The sequence below is a fragment of the Calonectris borealis genome, chromosome 3, assembly GCF_964195595.1.
Source record: "Calonectris borealis chromosome 3, bCalBor7.hap1.2, whole genome shotgun sequence".
Lineage (NCBI taxonomy): Eukaryota > Metazoa > Chordata > Aves > Procellariiformes > Procellariidae > Calonectris > Calonectris borealis.
In genome coordinates, this window is record NC_134314.1 from 102,086,645 (window position 1) to 102,101,619 (window position 14,975).

The 14,975-nt window shown below is 36.7% G+C and overlaps 2 protein-coding genes across 7 annotated transcripts in view; both read right to left on the minus strand.

The window, feature by feature from the left end:
- The window catches only part of LOC142080854 (uncharacterized), a 59,010-nt gene extending 53,011 nt beyond the window's left edge, over positions 1-5,999 (minus strand). Inside the window, exons 1-5 of the mRNA XM_075146957.1 lie at positions 5,238-5,999; positions 3,277-4,689; positions 2,019-3,154; positions 1,816-1,935; positions 482-567 (exon numbers count right to left, since the gene is read on the minus strand). Coding sequence (XP_075003058.1) covers positions 482-567; positions 1,816-1,935; positions 2,019-2,092 — 280 coding nt within the window. The 5' untranslated portion in view covers positions 2,093-3,154; positions 3,277-4,689; positions 5,238-5,999. The remainder of the gene's footprint in view (positions 1-481; positions 568-1,815; positions 1,936-2,018; positions 3,155-3,276; positions 4,690-5,237) is intronic.
- A 548-nt stretch (positions 6,000-6,547) lies between these two features.
- Positions 6,548-14,975, minus strand: part of BICRAL (BICRA like chromatin remodeling complex associated protein) — a 45,350-nt gene continuing 36,922 nt past the window's right edge. For all 6 annotated transcript variants that reach the window (XM_075146950.1, XM_075146954.1, XM_075146955.1 and 3 more), the window contains 6 exons: positions 14,598-14,695; positions 12,738-12,799; positions 12,463-12,608; positions 12,201-12,295; positions 10,603-10,705; positions 6,548-9,795 (listed from right to left, as the gene is read on the minus strand). In XM_075146950.1, coding sequence (XP_075003051.1) covers positions 8,993-9,795; positions 10,603-10,705; positions 12,201-12,295; positions 12,463-12,608; positions 12,738-12,799; positions 14,598-14,695 — 1,307 coding nt within the window. In that variant the 3' untranslated portion in view covers positions 6,548-8,992. The remainder of the gene's footprint in view (positions 9,796-10,602; positions 10,706-12,200; positions 12,296-12,462; positions 12,609-12,737; positions 12,800-14,597; positions 14,696-14,975) is intronic.

Sequence of the window (14,975 nt, forward strand, 5' to 3'; positions counted from 1 at the left end):
TGAAACAAATAACTAAATGGAAAGATATGAGTCCCTTTGAAGAGCGTGCAAATCAAATTTGGGTGATAATTAGCAGCAGACAATTGAAACCTACTGTTTATTTGCACAGAACCTGATGTTACTGAACTACCCCTGGAATGGATACACACACAACTCAGTATTCTGCTTTCCACCCTACCTTTTCTTTTTTTAAGCCTTTTACAGAAGTCAACTCATCAATGCCAAAGCTCCTGCAGCCTTGTTAAGTAAAGGATGGGAAGCAAGAACCAAGCAAAAATCTCATTTTTTGGCTGTTCTAAAAAACAATAGACCTTTAACAATTTACGTCTGCTCCTTCTCCGCTTCCTCTCCATACACACAACAAAGCTGGATTTCAGGTCAAATACTGTCTTTGGATTGCACTACAGACAAACAGAACTATATTTGCTATAATGTTCTGAGGCTCCTTTAACCTGGTCTCACCATTCATGGGCACGGTTACCTCCAACCTTCAGTCTCGCATTCTTTCCATGCCTGGACCCTGGTATCAGAGTTGTAGCCATAAAACTGCTATTAGCACATTCAGGTCTGAAAGAGCATGGCAAATGAAAAAAAAACAAACAAACAAAAAAATCAAATTTCTAGTTTTCCCTGTCACCAATGATCTTGCCCTGGTATCTAGATTAGTATTTATTTCTACTAAGCTAGCCAGGTAAGAAAGAAAATACATTCACCCTGCTTGGGGTAGATGCTAAACACAGCTGAACGCAAATAGCAAAGGGGGTCTCTTAGCTAGAAAGTTTACAAATTAAAGACATAAAACTAAATTCCCCCAAAAGTTATTATATTGCACTTGGGAGTACAGATAACCAGTTACGATTATTTGTAGGATCCTGCTTGATCACAACGGCTCTGAAATAAACCAGGCAGTCTCTGACAGAACACTGCTGCAGAAACAGGTCTCAATGACTTAAGGCTACAAGTATCTGAAAATTCTTATTTACTTAGGGGCTTCAAATTTGATTGCCAAAGGATAAAACAGCAACAAAAAATCAGAGCGGGGTGGGATGTCTCTTTTGGTTTTGACAAATCAAATGTGGTATAATTCAACTTTAAAAAAAGCAGGTCTTCAAGTCCTTGGGAAGTAAGTTTTAACTCTCAGACTGGTTGTCACAGAATTAAAATTGCCCTCCTTAATAGGCAAAAGTAACATAAGGCATTCTCATAAATTGAATACTAATTATTACAGGTGTCATGAGGTTGTATACATTTTCACTAAAACCTCAAAATCTACTCTTTTCTATCAGTGGGGAAAATTTAACCTCAGAAAAAACCAGCATAGTAGCAAATAACTTCCACACCTTCCTTACCTCTTGGTGAGGAATACGTTGCCAATGATGCTCATTCAAAATCATGACACCACTTCCCCAATTCCACAGTATTTTGCAGTTCACTCACAATTTTTAGTAATGTTCTTGCTCAATTTAAAGCCAGACGTTGTGTATTAGCTATGTTCTTTCACAACCAGCTTTCCAACTGTGTGTTGAGCCCATGCTTGCAACAGTAAGACGTACAAATCTACATCCAAGTAGAATATTCACTATGTTGTTAAACGCCTTCTTCACCCAGTATCATACAGATATTTTCAGAGGTGCAAGGGGAAAAAAAGACACTATGTTTAATAATTTTTTTAAATGTTAATTATATGATCTAATACAGAAATTGATACAATCCCGTACAACTTCCTGTGTATACAACACATCCTGTGTTTAAAATCAAGTTTAGTCATTCAGATCTCAAAGGTCCCCACAAAATCCATCCCCCACACGCACCTACCTACCTTCCTGCTCATTTCTTCCAAACCCTGGGGCCTTGTCTCCTTCAGCTTCATCCAAATTTCCTTCTCCGTACCCAAAGGTTTCCAAGCCCCTGTTCCTGAGCACTCTGTTTCCAACCCTCCACAGGCACAGCAGACTGGTCTGTTACTGGCCCCTGTTAATAGGGGCCTTCCAAATCCCCTATTCCCTGACTAATTTTACCTTGAAAGCAAGGTGAAATTGAATTCTTCAACCTCGGTAGTATTAACCATATGCATTTTTATTCTGCTTGCCATTTATCCGCCTCAGGTACACTTAGCAATATCAGGCTGTGAAATGAATGACAGCAGGTTTCCAAGTGTCACTCTCTGCTGCTGCTCACTTAAAGGAGACGCACCACACACATATCAACCTCGGTATGGGTAAAAAAAAAAGAGCCTAAAACATCTATTAGATAATTGAAATATAGTTTCAGTGTATTATTGCACTTCAGAATGAGACTTTGGAAGCAGAAGTTCTAATCTGAGATGAAATCAGCTTCAAACTGAATTTTAAAAGTTATTCAAATTCACTAATAGTGCAGAAATATTCTTGTTTATATCACTTAAAGCACTCTAAAGAGAACAAAACGGACATTTATATACATATTTTGTCAGTGCTGGCCCAGTGGCTGAATGCTGCAATGTAAGAAAAGCATCTAAATACCTGTATTTATAATATTAGCCCCTTGACTTCCAACAATAATCACTGAAGCCAAATCGGGCCAAATTTTCTTTAACTGAGTTTTTCCGTATGCAAACAAGTACGTGCTGCATGTAGCTCTCCTGAAGCCTGTCAGCTGCCTGACTCATCAGCAAATGGAATTCACTCAAAAAAATAATAGCATAAATTTGTGATTACAGCTTTAGAAGTTATATGAAAAGTTTAAAAAACAAGTACCTTTTTCCAGTGTCTTATGTGCCATCTGATAATTTTAAAAAGCTGTCAGTTTTGAGTATCTCTTAAGTAATTCCCAAAGCTTGAAGTCGATGAGAATCCAATTGCTGAGACACAGCTCAGGAATGACATGCATTATTTTAATGATTTCAACCTTGTACCTCCTCCAATTAAACTTCACAATTTGTAATTTCTGAATTTAATTTCAGCTGCTGAACTTTAGTTATCACAATAATCCAGACAGGATTTTAGCCTTACATAAATGTCAACTATTTTAGCTCACTTTTGTAATTCCAGCCACTGTACCACTTACCTGACGTTAACTATTTGCCATGATTTCTCACCATGACTTGCGCATGGTTTCACATCTCGGTATGAACATTTGGAGTCACAGGAGAGAGTAAAGCTTCGTATTTTCAGAACTGTGCAGTAATTATTAAAAGTGTATACTGTTTGGAGGAAAAAATGAGCAGCCTGCTTAGATGAAAACATTTTATTCAATCACCACCCCAAGTAACACCATTAATTATATAATGCTACCTACCTCAGTGCCGAGATGGTCATCGCTGTAGAATCTGAGAGGCCTCGTCATCGCCTTCCACCCAAGGATATTATATCAATTAAATGCCACGCTTTTTTAATTTTTTTTTTTAAAGAGAAGTATTACCACCATAATCCTTAATTGAAAAATCATCTTTCCGCTGATTCAACAGACTCTGGATCAGGCCCTACGTGCCAGGTGTCTAGAAAGGAATGTCAGAGTTAGGTCTACGTTACTTTCACCTCGGTGGTGTGCAGAAACAGTGGAGCTCTATCAGGACAAGCCTGTTTGGTAAATTAATTAAAATGAAACATCACTATCTTCACAAGTTTTAATAAACATGTGACAGTAATGAACTTGTATAGCCAAGATTCAGAATCATTTTGAAAATTTGGCCTCTGGTATGACTACACTATGGAATGAAAAGCTATGTAGACATAAAAGCTAACTGAAACATTAAAAGCTGCCTAGAATGTATCAGCATGGACCAACTAACTTTGCTTCCCCTTCAAAGCACTGAATTCTAAAATTGCCCTCATTTCATTAACATGGTTGCAACAATTTACCTCAAATGAGAACACCTCATTTGACTTGTTAACGGTTGGACTCGATGATCTTAAGGGTCTTTTCCAACCTAAATGATTCTATGATTTCCTTTTCAAGAAAGGGAAGGGGGGGGGGGGGGGGGAGCGAAGAAATTCCTCTAAAAAATCCTGCAGTGCAAAAGCAGCAATGAAGACTGAGCACTATATTCCCGAAGGGTATCTGCAGAAACAGTGGCACCACCTAAACAAAAGCTAGTGTATGAGGCCAAGCAAAGAGTATACTACAGAAGAGCCTTAAATTCTGATTTAGCTTCTTCCTCCATTTGTAAAACAATTTTCCCCACAAAACTGTATGATATCAAGCCTAGAAAAAAAAATAAAGCAGGGTTTTATGCTCGGCACACAACAGGGCAACTTTAGAGGTTTTTGCTTTTATACCAAAAATATTGGTTCAGCTGGACACTTTGTGTCCTTTTTATCTTTTTCTTCCCTAGTACTGCAAGCTTGCTCAAGTTTGCTGGGTGTTTACCTATTGCAACTAGTTATTATGGATACATTTTTTTCAACTTCCAATACAATGACTAGTTGCAGGACTAGTAGCACAGAAAGACAAATGCCGATCCATAAATTATAAACAAATAATTCAGCATACCCACCACTACTGCAATCTGAAATCTGCGTACAGTGTATTGTATCTGTGCACCAGAGCTGCTGCTGTTCATCTTCACCAGAACTTGCTTATTTTCTGCAATGACTTTCTTTAACCAAAGTGACAGGTGACCCCCAAGTCATGAAGACAGTTTCTTGCATTTCTTGAAGCTGTCTGACGAACACATCATTGTGAAAACTCAAAAAAAAAGTGTGTAAAATTCTAAAGGAAAAATTCAAAGGCTTATAAAGAAAACACCTCCTGAAGAAGAGAGGAATTTCTCTAAGGTTTAAAATTACTTACATACCTTTCTTTGTGCCAAGCTTATTCTGGCATTTTTTTTCCTTTGTACAGATCCTCAAAATGAAAGGTGTTCTGACTTTCTTAAATAAGCTATGCATTAACATAATGCCCAAACCTTCAGAAATTCTGCCCTGAATATTGGAATAAACTTAACAAACCCACCATAAAAATGCTATTGAAAGGCAATTAAAAAAAATACACCATGTTCTTGCAACGAAGAGAACTTCTAAAGTGAAGACAGCTGCATGGTAAACTGTACATCAAATGTTTCCCAACCCAGAAAGTTTGCCTGGTAATTCTACAGGGATACGATAAAAAGAATTCCAAGATGCTTAGCCATCCTAACCCAAACAGGTTAAAATAGTATATAACTGATTTTATTCTTGTAGTTACTGCCTGAGAAGTATGTGAGCAGCATTCAAAATGCATGTTTATTTTGTCTCATTGACAAAATAATGCATACTAACCATAAAGATTTCTACCTTTCAACACTGCAGGCCCTACTCCAAGTTGAGAGGCAGTGCACTTAACCAATCCTTTGTTTTCATAGCCTCCAAAAATAAAGTGATGAAGTTCCAAGCTAAGAGCTTTACTAGATCAGAATCTCAGCATACTTCCTGAAAAATTCAATCACAGTAAGAAAAGGTTCATCACCCCTCTAAAAGTAGGAAGAAGCATTACATCACCAGCACTCGTAATATCTTCTCACAGCCAAAATGAAGGAATGGGAAATACGGCAAACACAGGTATCTATAACCAAATACAATTGGCACAACTCAGAAACCTGGAGCATGGATGAGACAGCCAGCTGAGTAACAAAATCCCTCTCTTTTCCTCTATCTCCCCGACGTTATCAGGAAGATGATGCCTCTATCTTGTGAAAACATGCTGGAGAAGGAGAGCGTGTCTCAGCAACCTCACCATGGCAAGATTTCTAATGACAACAGAGCAGGACCGTTGGCAATCTTGTTATCTGGAGATCGACATTACTGTATGTAGTTAAAATGCCACATGAGTCAAGTCTTAATAGCATATGTTCAGAGAGATTCATAAAGAGTATGGAAACTTGGCCTATTAAGTATTTTATAACAGGGCTGCATTATAAAAAGCACAGGAGTAAGAATATTTTGCAACCATACTACTTAAAACTGAGAACAAATCCTCTTTCAGAAATGTAAATTCAACTTGGTTAAATCAAGACAATCACAGATAGACATTTTTTCCCAAATCTTTGGCTGTATTGCAATGGTTGTTTCAATTTGTAATCTCCAACTAAACATTTCCTATCCATGGATTAACAATATATTTACTGACTTGTGTCTTTTAACAGTATTTATCCAACATAACAAAATAAACTGCAATTTGTTATACTTTTTTTTTTACAAAACATTTTATAAATATTTTTACAAAATGTATACAAAGCAATTTCAAGTGAGACATACTTTACAAATGAAGGTATTTAAGCAAATAAAGTCCATACCACACTGACAATAAGTGACACATCCTCTTTAAGTGAAGTCAGTCTGTAAGGCCTCCCTAATCTAACAGATAAATTATACTAAAATCTTCAAAACGAACATAGTTTTCTTAATTGCCAGTTTAAAATTTGTTTTAATATTAGGCAGTATTAAATAACATTGAAATCACAATGCTGATCCAGCAAAATAATGAAAACATGTTTAAAGTCATGCACATTCACAATACTTTGCTGGACTTGAGCCCATATGATTAACAAATTCATACTTTTTTTAAGCACAACAAAAATACGATTCTTTCATTTACTGCTTCACCACGTACCAGAATTCCTTTAGAACTGAATTCAAAGGAGTGAACAACAGAATATTAACAATCTAAGATTAATCTTGCTAGGCTTGTTCAATGGGTTCCTCTCGTAAGTAGTTCAGAGAAATGTGTCTGACCAAATCAACCATGATTACTTTTTGTAATTTGTCATTTTTTATATGCCATTGTCCCCCATCCCCAAATGAGATCCACTAGAAGACACATAGCCTGATCCCTCATTATGTATTTGCTGTAGAGAGGCTGGAAACCCCATACCCATTTTGAGGTGGTACAAAAAGCAAGCGGATCAATGAATGTGCAACTTTACTTATTTTTCCCCATCAAAGAAAAATTTAACAAGTTAACATACAGCTGTGTAACTTACTGTTCTCCTTCCTAGATAGTTTAGAACGATTAAATTTCCAAAATGATAAAATAAAATATGCATCAGGATACACAGCCATGAGCATATTATTAAATCTAAAAAGGCAATAGGTGAAGACTATATTGTCAGTTTTGCCAATAAGAAAACAACTAACTGCCTGAGAGTCTATTCTATGGACACCTAACTAAAAATTTAAAACTGGCAATACTTATTATTACCTTGAGTATTTTATACAACACTTGGGAATGTTGGGTTTTTACAAACATGTACTTTAAGATTGGCACAATTTTTTTAAATGGCAATTAGTAACATACAAAACCAATATTTCCATTCACGTTGAAGGGCAGATGAATTTTAATTAAGTTCACCTTTCTCACATTGCTTTCTAGATTTGGTTTCCTTTAGTGGTCAGACAGTGGACTGTAGCTCAACACTGCGTTGCACTGTAATCTTCTACTGTCACAAGGATCTAATTCTGCTTTCTTTTGCGCTATTCAGATGAACTGAATTACATGACAGTAAAACCTCCTGTTTTCTTTCCTGGCAATCTGACTGACAACCACAGCTTATCACAATGAGCCTCTCTATTATGAAAATTGTAATCAGCACATCTGGAAAATGGCTGGTAATTTTTCTAAGAAATTGTGGAGAAGGTCTGGGGGAGAACGTGAGCATACCTTAGAAATCACAAAAGCTATATCCTCCTGAGCAGACATATGTACTACACGCACGTGACGAATGTCAGCGTACTTATGTGCACAAAAGCACTCATGACCAAAGTAAACGAGGAAAAAGCAGCATGGGCAGCAAAAAAAAAAAAAAAAAAAAGGTGTCATAGATTAAAATAAATAAATAAAATAATAAGATTCTATCTTAACAACATGACAGCAAGCCAAATACAAACCATGCAATGGTTTCACTTGGCTTTACAATATGAATTAATAATTACACACTTTTCGATATGTTTAAACAAGGGATTGCTGATCAACTTTGGTCTGTACATATCTTGGTAATTATGACTGCTACGGTGGATGATTTAACATTCTCTGACAGCAAAAAGCAAAAAAATCAAAAATAAACACTGGCCTTTAAATTTAGTCAGAGTAAGGCTAATGTCCTCTTAAAATATAAGCTACAAATATCACAACAGTTTTCAAATAAAAGTGCTTTTGACACTTGGTCTAAAAAAAAGAATCAACAAAAAAAAACATTTATACCACTTCAGAAAGACTCAAGGCTGACTACATCCAATTATAAAATGCAAAATCTTTTCCTCAAGAGTTAACATATATATGTATTATATATATAAATTCATGGCTCTATCATGGCCTCATCCTGTACAGTTTGCCATTTACTGGCTTCCATTCTACCCTCCTTAGTCAAGCATTTATTACTTCATATCATGCCACTGTGACTAAGATCATATAATATCATCCCACAGACTAAAGTTACCCACTACAAATATATCATCAAATACTAGTTTCTGCTCAGAAAGCAATAGAAAAGCACTTTAAGTTTAAATTATGAAGCCTTGTAAACACACTGATGATATCCTTCCAACTTAAGAATCCTAGAACACAGATTCATTAACAAAGCAAATAATTACTTCTGAATAGAGGTACAGTGGGTTTTCCAGAAAAACTAAAAATCTGATGATTTGTGGAAGAGAAGGGTAGGGGAGAATTGTTGCTTCCATCATTCTTTAAAAACATTTTCTTAATAAATATATCCTTTCAAATGACTGTGATTGTCAGTATATTACCGTATTACATAGGGCCTAACAACCTGCAACCTTGTTATGTTGCAGTACTGCACAATTATCAAAAGCACTATCATAATAATACTTGAAATAGTAAGGCCCTAACAGACTGCATTCTAACAAGGATTAACTTTACTTGGATATCTCACTGTAACCACAATGAGTATTGCTCTCAAACACAGAACAGAATCTAGTTTAGAAAGGTTAACCTTAAATGCATGTCAGGCTGTACTTGTGGTGTCATTCACATTTGCTTCTGCTAAGAGAAACATAACTTGTCCATGGTACTGTAACTATTAACACTCTAAGATACTATTTACAGCTGCTTCTAAAATAGAGTCAGTTTCTACAACACCTTCACTGTGGTCTGGAATAAATTTTTCCAGGCAGTTTTCCTGTGAAGCAATAGGTGAAAAGTTAGGAAATTCTAATTCAACTGAGCTGCTACTTGTTGCCTCGTTTTGTGGCTGTCTCCCAGCTTTTTTAAGTTCCAAGATGTTTTTAAATGTAGTTTCTAAACTCTTACTGAGCAGTAAGTCTTGCTGGGGTTCACCAGAGCCTTTCCTGTTATCAGGATGTAAAACCTCATTCTTTGGAGAACTCCTCAGAGTTTTGTCTTGGAGGGAATTATTACACGTTATCTTTGAGAAAGATTGAACTGTGTTCCTTGATATTTTATTGTGTGTTCCATGACCGCTTCTTGAGACAGTTTTTGACAAGTCTTCAGAACTCGAAGAATTCTCAGTGGACTTGGCAAGATCTTTCCCAGCCATCTTTTCTTCAGAAACGGCCACATATTGGCTCTCAGAAGAACAATTAGCCTTTTCAAACTTTAAAGCTTTAGTGAGGCTCTCCGATTTTTTAGTAGAAGCTATTTCTTCTTGTGATGTCAGAATGTTGTTAGGCACTAGAGGAAGTTTACTGTGATTTGTGGACTCTGCTGAGCTGGATTTTGGTCGGTCTCTAGCTTGGGTTTTGGTAGTCTGACTTCGAGAAGGTAATGTTTTGCTAGACTGATGGTCACTTTTGCTGGACTGTGCTTCTTCAGGTGTTTTATCAAATTGTTTGGCAGAACAACAAAAATCGGCCTGATAACCATCTGAAAATTAAGTAACAACATTTTACTTAGATTACCTATACACCAAAATAACAGACACTCCAACGTAGTTTCTGAGTATTAAAATTCAAGTAACAGCCACAGATTCATGTCTTTAAGAGACATACATACGCTTAAGTGTTCTGCTGTGTCCAGTGATTATCACCAAATTAATCAGCATACTACGCATGTATGTGCACTGTAAAACCAGACTACGGGCACTTCCTGGCACTCTAAATATGCAAATATAGTATCTAGAAGACTAATACCTTCTTCAATACATCCTCTGAATATCTTTTAAAATAGGCAGAGTATGCAGAACATTTAAACAAACAGTAACTGTTATCTTAGACAAATAATGTGTTTCTAGTTGCTACGTTCAACAGCAGTCTGGTTAAAAATGCTGCCATTTAAGTGGCCATAACATTCCAAAAGCAACACTTCATTACGATGAACAAGAGTATTCATGCTTCATACAGCGGTGTTCTTTCTGACTGCCAGCAAACTCATAGATTCTTCCCTACTAGAATTGAGACCATGCAGGAGTCATGACTATTGTCAAAAGAAACTCAGAAATACTTCCCTGCCGAACAGGCCAAATATATTTTTTCCCCAAATAACTGCCTTGAACCTTACAGTGTGTTTAGATTACTGAATGTGGGAGTTATTAAAATTTAACTTGCAACTGCTTATTGAGTATTTCGATTACTGGAATCCCTAGCAATCAGTGCCTCACTGTGGCCACAACTATTTTTAAACACTCTGTACTTACGCTGCTTTTGTAAGATTCAGAAGTTAACCATTACTTACCAGGATCCACTAGTGCAAGACGCTTATCCCGGGTCAGAGATGCCCTTTCTTCCTGGTTAAACATCCTATCAATCATAACCATTTCTGCAGAGGGATTTATCCGCTGCAGGAAAAGGACAAAAAACAACCATCTCTGTAGTAACTCATAAGTTGGTACCAAATCAAAACATTTATAGCTTAGTTACTCTTCAGAGAAAAAGAATGTCTTTCATTAGGTATTTGCGGAGAATGTTCACAATGTCACAGCATCCTCAATGATCTTCACTGTGACCCCAACCACAACTGAATCTCAACCATAAAATATTATTCACATTTTATGGTACATTTTATTTGTTAAAAATTTTAAAACAAGGAATTACTATTCCACTTGTAAGAACTGCACCTTTTCAGGACTGAGTACGTTTACCACTGTACACCACAATTTTTTACATCATACAGTATCTTTCTCTTTTAGAGAGAAAACAGCAAAAATCTTGCAACGGGACCACCTATCATCTTGTTTCTTCCCTGCACTTCTCTCCCATCCTTCTAACTAGTTGGTGCTGAGTTGCCTTCAAGCCAGGTGGATCCATCCATCACAGAAGAAAGTTCACTGGCTACTAAGTCATAACACAGGCAACTAGTTCCAAACCTGAACACTATGTGAAATAATCTCTTCAAAATGACTGAATGGGATTTACCATACAATGTACCAGATGCTACAAGAACAGATTTTAACCTCCATCCCCCCGCTTTGCACCTGCAATTACCTGCAAATATTTGATGGTTAGTATCTTTTTTAATGGGACTGCTAGATTCCAAAACCAAATTAGTTCTTACACTTGTATTACGCATTCCTGTCTCTAAAGCAGAGTGATTTAAATGTCTATTATACTCAAATTCGAAACTTTTCCAGGCGTAAAAACTAGCATGTCTGAAGCCACAGTGACATTTCCTGATCCTTGTAAAATACATTCTTAAAGTAACTTTGTCGGTTTTCTTTTTACCTCACGCCTGTGATTAGGAAAGCACTTAAATCAGAAGCATTTCTGATGAAAATGTGAGGCTCCACCTAGCTTCTAAGGAGAAGTAATGATTTCCTAAACTGTAATATGATTTAGCTCCAATTATAATATGGCTGGAGGCTTCTGAATGGAGCTTTTCGACATTCTTTCAGGCTCTATCACCCACAGAAATACACAGAAATCACCTCCCTGACTACCACAGCCTGTTCAGCACAAGAGCAAAGTATAATCAGAGAGCGGAAGTTCATGTGTCTTAAATGTCTGTGGAACTTATACACAACAGCACCCTTACTTAGGCTGTATGTGAAGTACAATTCAACTCATTTCACTGGGTTTCACATTTTAAGATGTGTGTACACTTAAAAATGCAGCTTGGCCACTGAGATTGCTGGTGCAATAACAAGTACAATGACTATATACATGTATCTCTAAAACCTTCACATATGTATTTATCACCTTCGTAAGGTGATAAATAGTATCAACAAAATGAATTGTAATGCTAGTTCTTGCCTTCCTGTAGATGTTTTTTTTTTTTTTTAAACAAACTGAATCACATCCTATGAACACAAAATGCACGTGGGTTATACACCTTACCATTGCATCTTCTATAAGCAAACATCTGTATTTGTTCAGCATAGCCTGTGTCCTCTTCAGAAGCTGTGTAGCTACAGATTCAAATTCACTGTCCACTAGAAAGACAAGAGTATACTTTCAAATACTGTTCTTCAGTAAGCAGAAGGTTCAGTAACCTGCACAAATTTTAAAATGTTCCCTTTCTTACTGCTCTAACTTACATAAAGAATTCTCTCAATACACTGATTACAAACGTATTGCCAATTTTTAAAAAGAAATTTACCTTTTCTTAAGTCTTCCTCTGTTGGCAGTGATCCTTGGCACACATGGTATGAAAGGAGTCTCTGAACTGCATCATTTAATGATCTGAACCGACTTTTATCTGGTGTCACAGCATGCACTTGATCCTTCTGTAACTGCTGTAGAATACTACCAGGAAAATTAATGATATATAATTAACACATACTCTAACAGAAGTTTATACATTGACAAAAACTAAAAAGAGATGAAGGTTAGGGGAAATATCTGCAATAAAATTACAAAAGAAAAATGACTTACAAAGCTCCTTTAGTTAACTGTTTAGCAGCAGGCCTTTTCTGTCCAACTAAATGACCATCCACCTAAGTTCAAATAAAAGACAAATTACAATACATCCCCTCCTTTGCAAAGCCTAAGTTTCAGCATTTCTTTCTGCCAATTAAGTATATCACCAATACTAAGTGTAACCACCACATAAACACTTTCAACTATTTCCTATTTTCAAAGGGAACTGTATCAACGAAATAGGGAAGTCACTTCTCTTACATAAACCAAAGGCCTGAAATGTTGTTTGTAGACAAATTCCAATTAGTGCATATATATGCTTCACCAGGAAAAGGGTGGGTTGGTTCTTTTCCAAAGAAATCTGCTCTGAAGAACTGTCCCTGCATTTCTCAGGTGATGTCATCTTGCCTGATTTTGATGGATTAGAGTATCTGTCAGGAAAGCAGGCTAAGGTTGTGTACTTAAATTCTCAAAAGCCATGGTGGCTTGGTGGGGGGTGAGAGCGGTTCTAGGATTTCTGTTTTAGTGTCGATGCTATAGATATACCCATCAAGTAGATCTACATCATCTTCTCCTTTCCTTAGACATTCATGAAGCCAAGGTTCTTCAGGGGAACACTGTCCTAAGATGTGACGCTCTCTGAGGTGGTAACGGCTCGTGTTCCTACTGTATGAGAAGCATTACTGCAATCCAAGTATCCTCCCAAAGAAGCCATTCTGGATCAACGAGTCTTTGGTTAATACGAAGTTGTTGGGTTTTTTTAGTCAACTAGTCTTACTAATGAAATTGGTCACAGAGCAAAAGTTACTTATGATTTAAAAAAAGATTGCATGAAAGCTCTTTTAAACTACAACATGGTTAGAAGGAACAAAAAAGCATGTGGTACAGAGCATCCTTCTTAGCAAAGTAGGAGCAGCATGAAGCAGGCACACTGTAATGGTACTCGCTGGCCAAAAAGCCTCTAGCTTCAGAGAATAAAAAGTATTCACCACCACAGGAGAATGAACATCTGACCAACAATTACAAAACCAGGCTGAACTCATAACTGAGCACTACTGTGAGTATCTTCTGCTCTACTTGTACATCAGTAAGACAGGGAAAAACATTCATGTCATACTACATTGACACATACATTTACAGCAAGGAATAAAAATTCTAAATCAGATCCCCCTTTGTTTTCTTCCATGATTGTGTAGTTTAGTTCCATCCACAACAAAGCCCACACTTTGAAGCCTACTTCAAACCCTTGTTTCTTGCCCTCAGCTACTCAGTCCATGAATGTAACAATTGTCTCCTCCCTCCAGACGTTCTTGTATTCCCTCCCCAAAAAAGCTGTCCTCCCCTTCCAGTCCCAAACCCTGGATGTAGTTAAAAATTTTTGTACATAGCTGCCATATATAGGAGAACTTCTGGTGGTTAAAAAAAGAAAAAAAAAAAGAAAAAGACACTGGGGAAAGAATACAGTGCAGTAAAGAATAAAACAGACAAAGACCAGATGGAATTTTTCTGCTACTTCTCACAAACCATCCCCTCCCAATCAGCTAGAGAACAGCTGAGTTTGTAAGAAGTAATGATAAGAGCAGGTCTAACTTATGTCCAACTCAATGAAGAATTGCTATGTCATATGAAACTATCTTCAGGGAACAGTACAGTCAAACTCCACTTATCGAATTACATCTCAAAACAGCATCCAGAATATCAATTTGCAAAATACTCAATGTTTATTACATCAAGGTAGAATTTGACAAGCTTGAGTGACTTCATATACTCTAAAAAAAGCAAGGACCCCTACATTATCAATAAGGAGTTGAAACATCCTTAACTCCACTAAAATTTTAAGGGAAAGGGAAAGATATAAATAAAAGTATCCTTTACCTGTATACTCTGTTGAACTGATGATGATCCTATTACTTTTTCTTGTGGCTGTGTGGTTCCTAGAGATTGCTGTATGACTTTTCCTCCAGAGTCCTGTCCTATAAAAAATATGTTAAAAAGACTGTCATCCTAAGCAACAGAATAATGTCACGTACCTATCCTGATCATTTTACTTGAGTTTTCAGCTTTTAGGAGAAAGATACATATCTCATATACTTAAAAGCATTAGTGCAACTACCCTGTGGAGAAACTGGCTCATAAAAATGAAACAGGACTAATATTTTGTGCTGCAAACTGCAAAAATCCTCAGATAAAAATCATCTCCTACCATAGTACTGCAATGTTAAGAAGAAATTCAAGTACCGTAAATACAGTGTC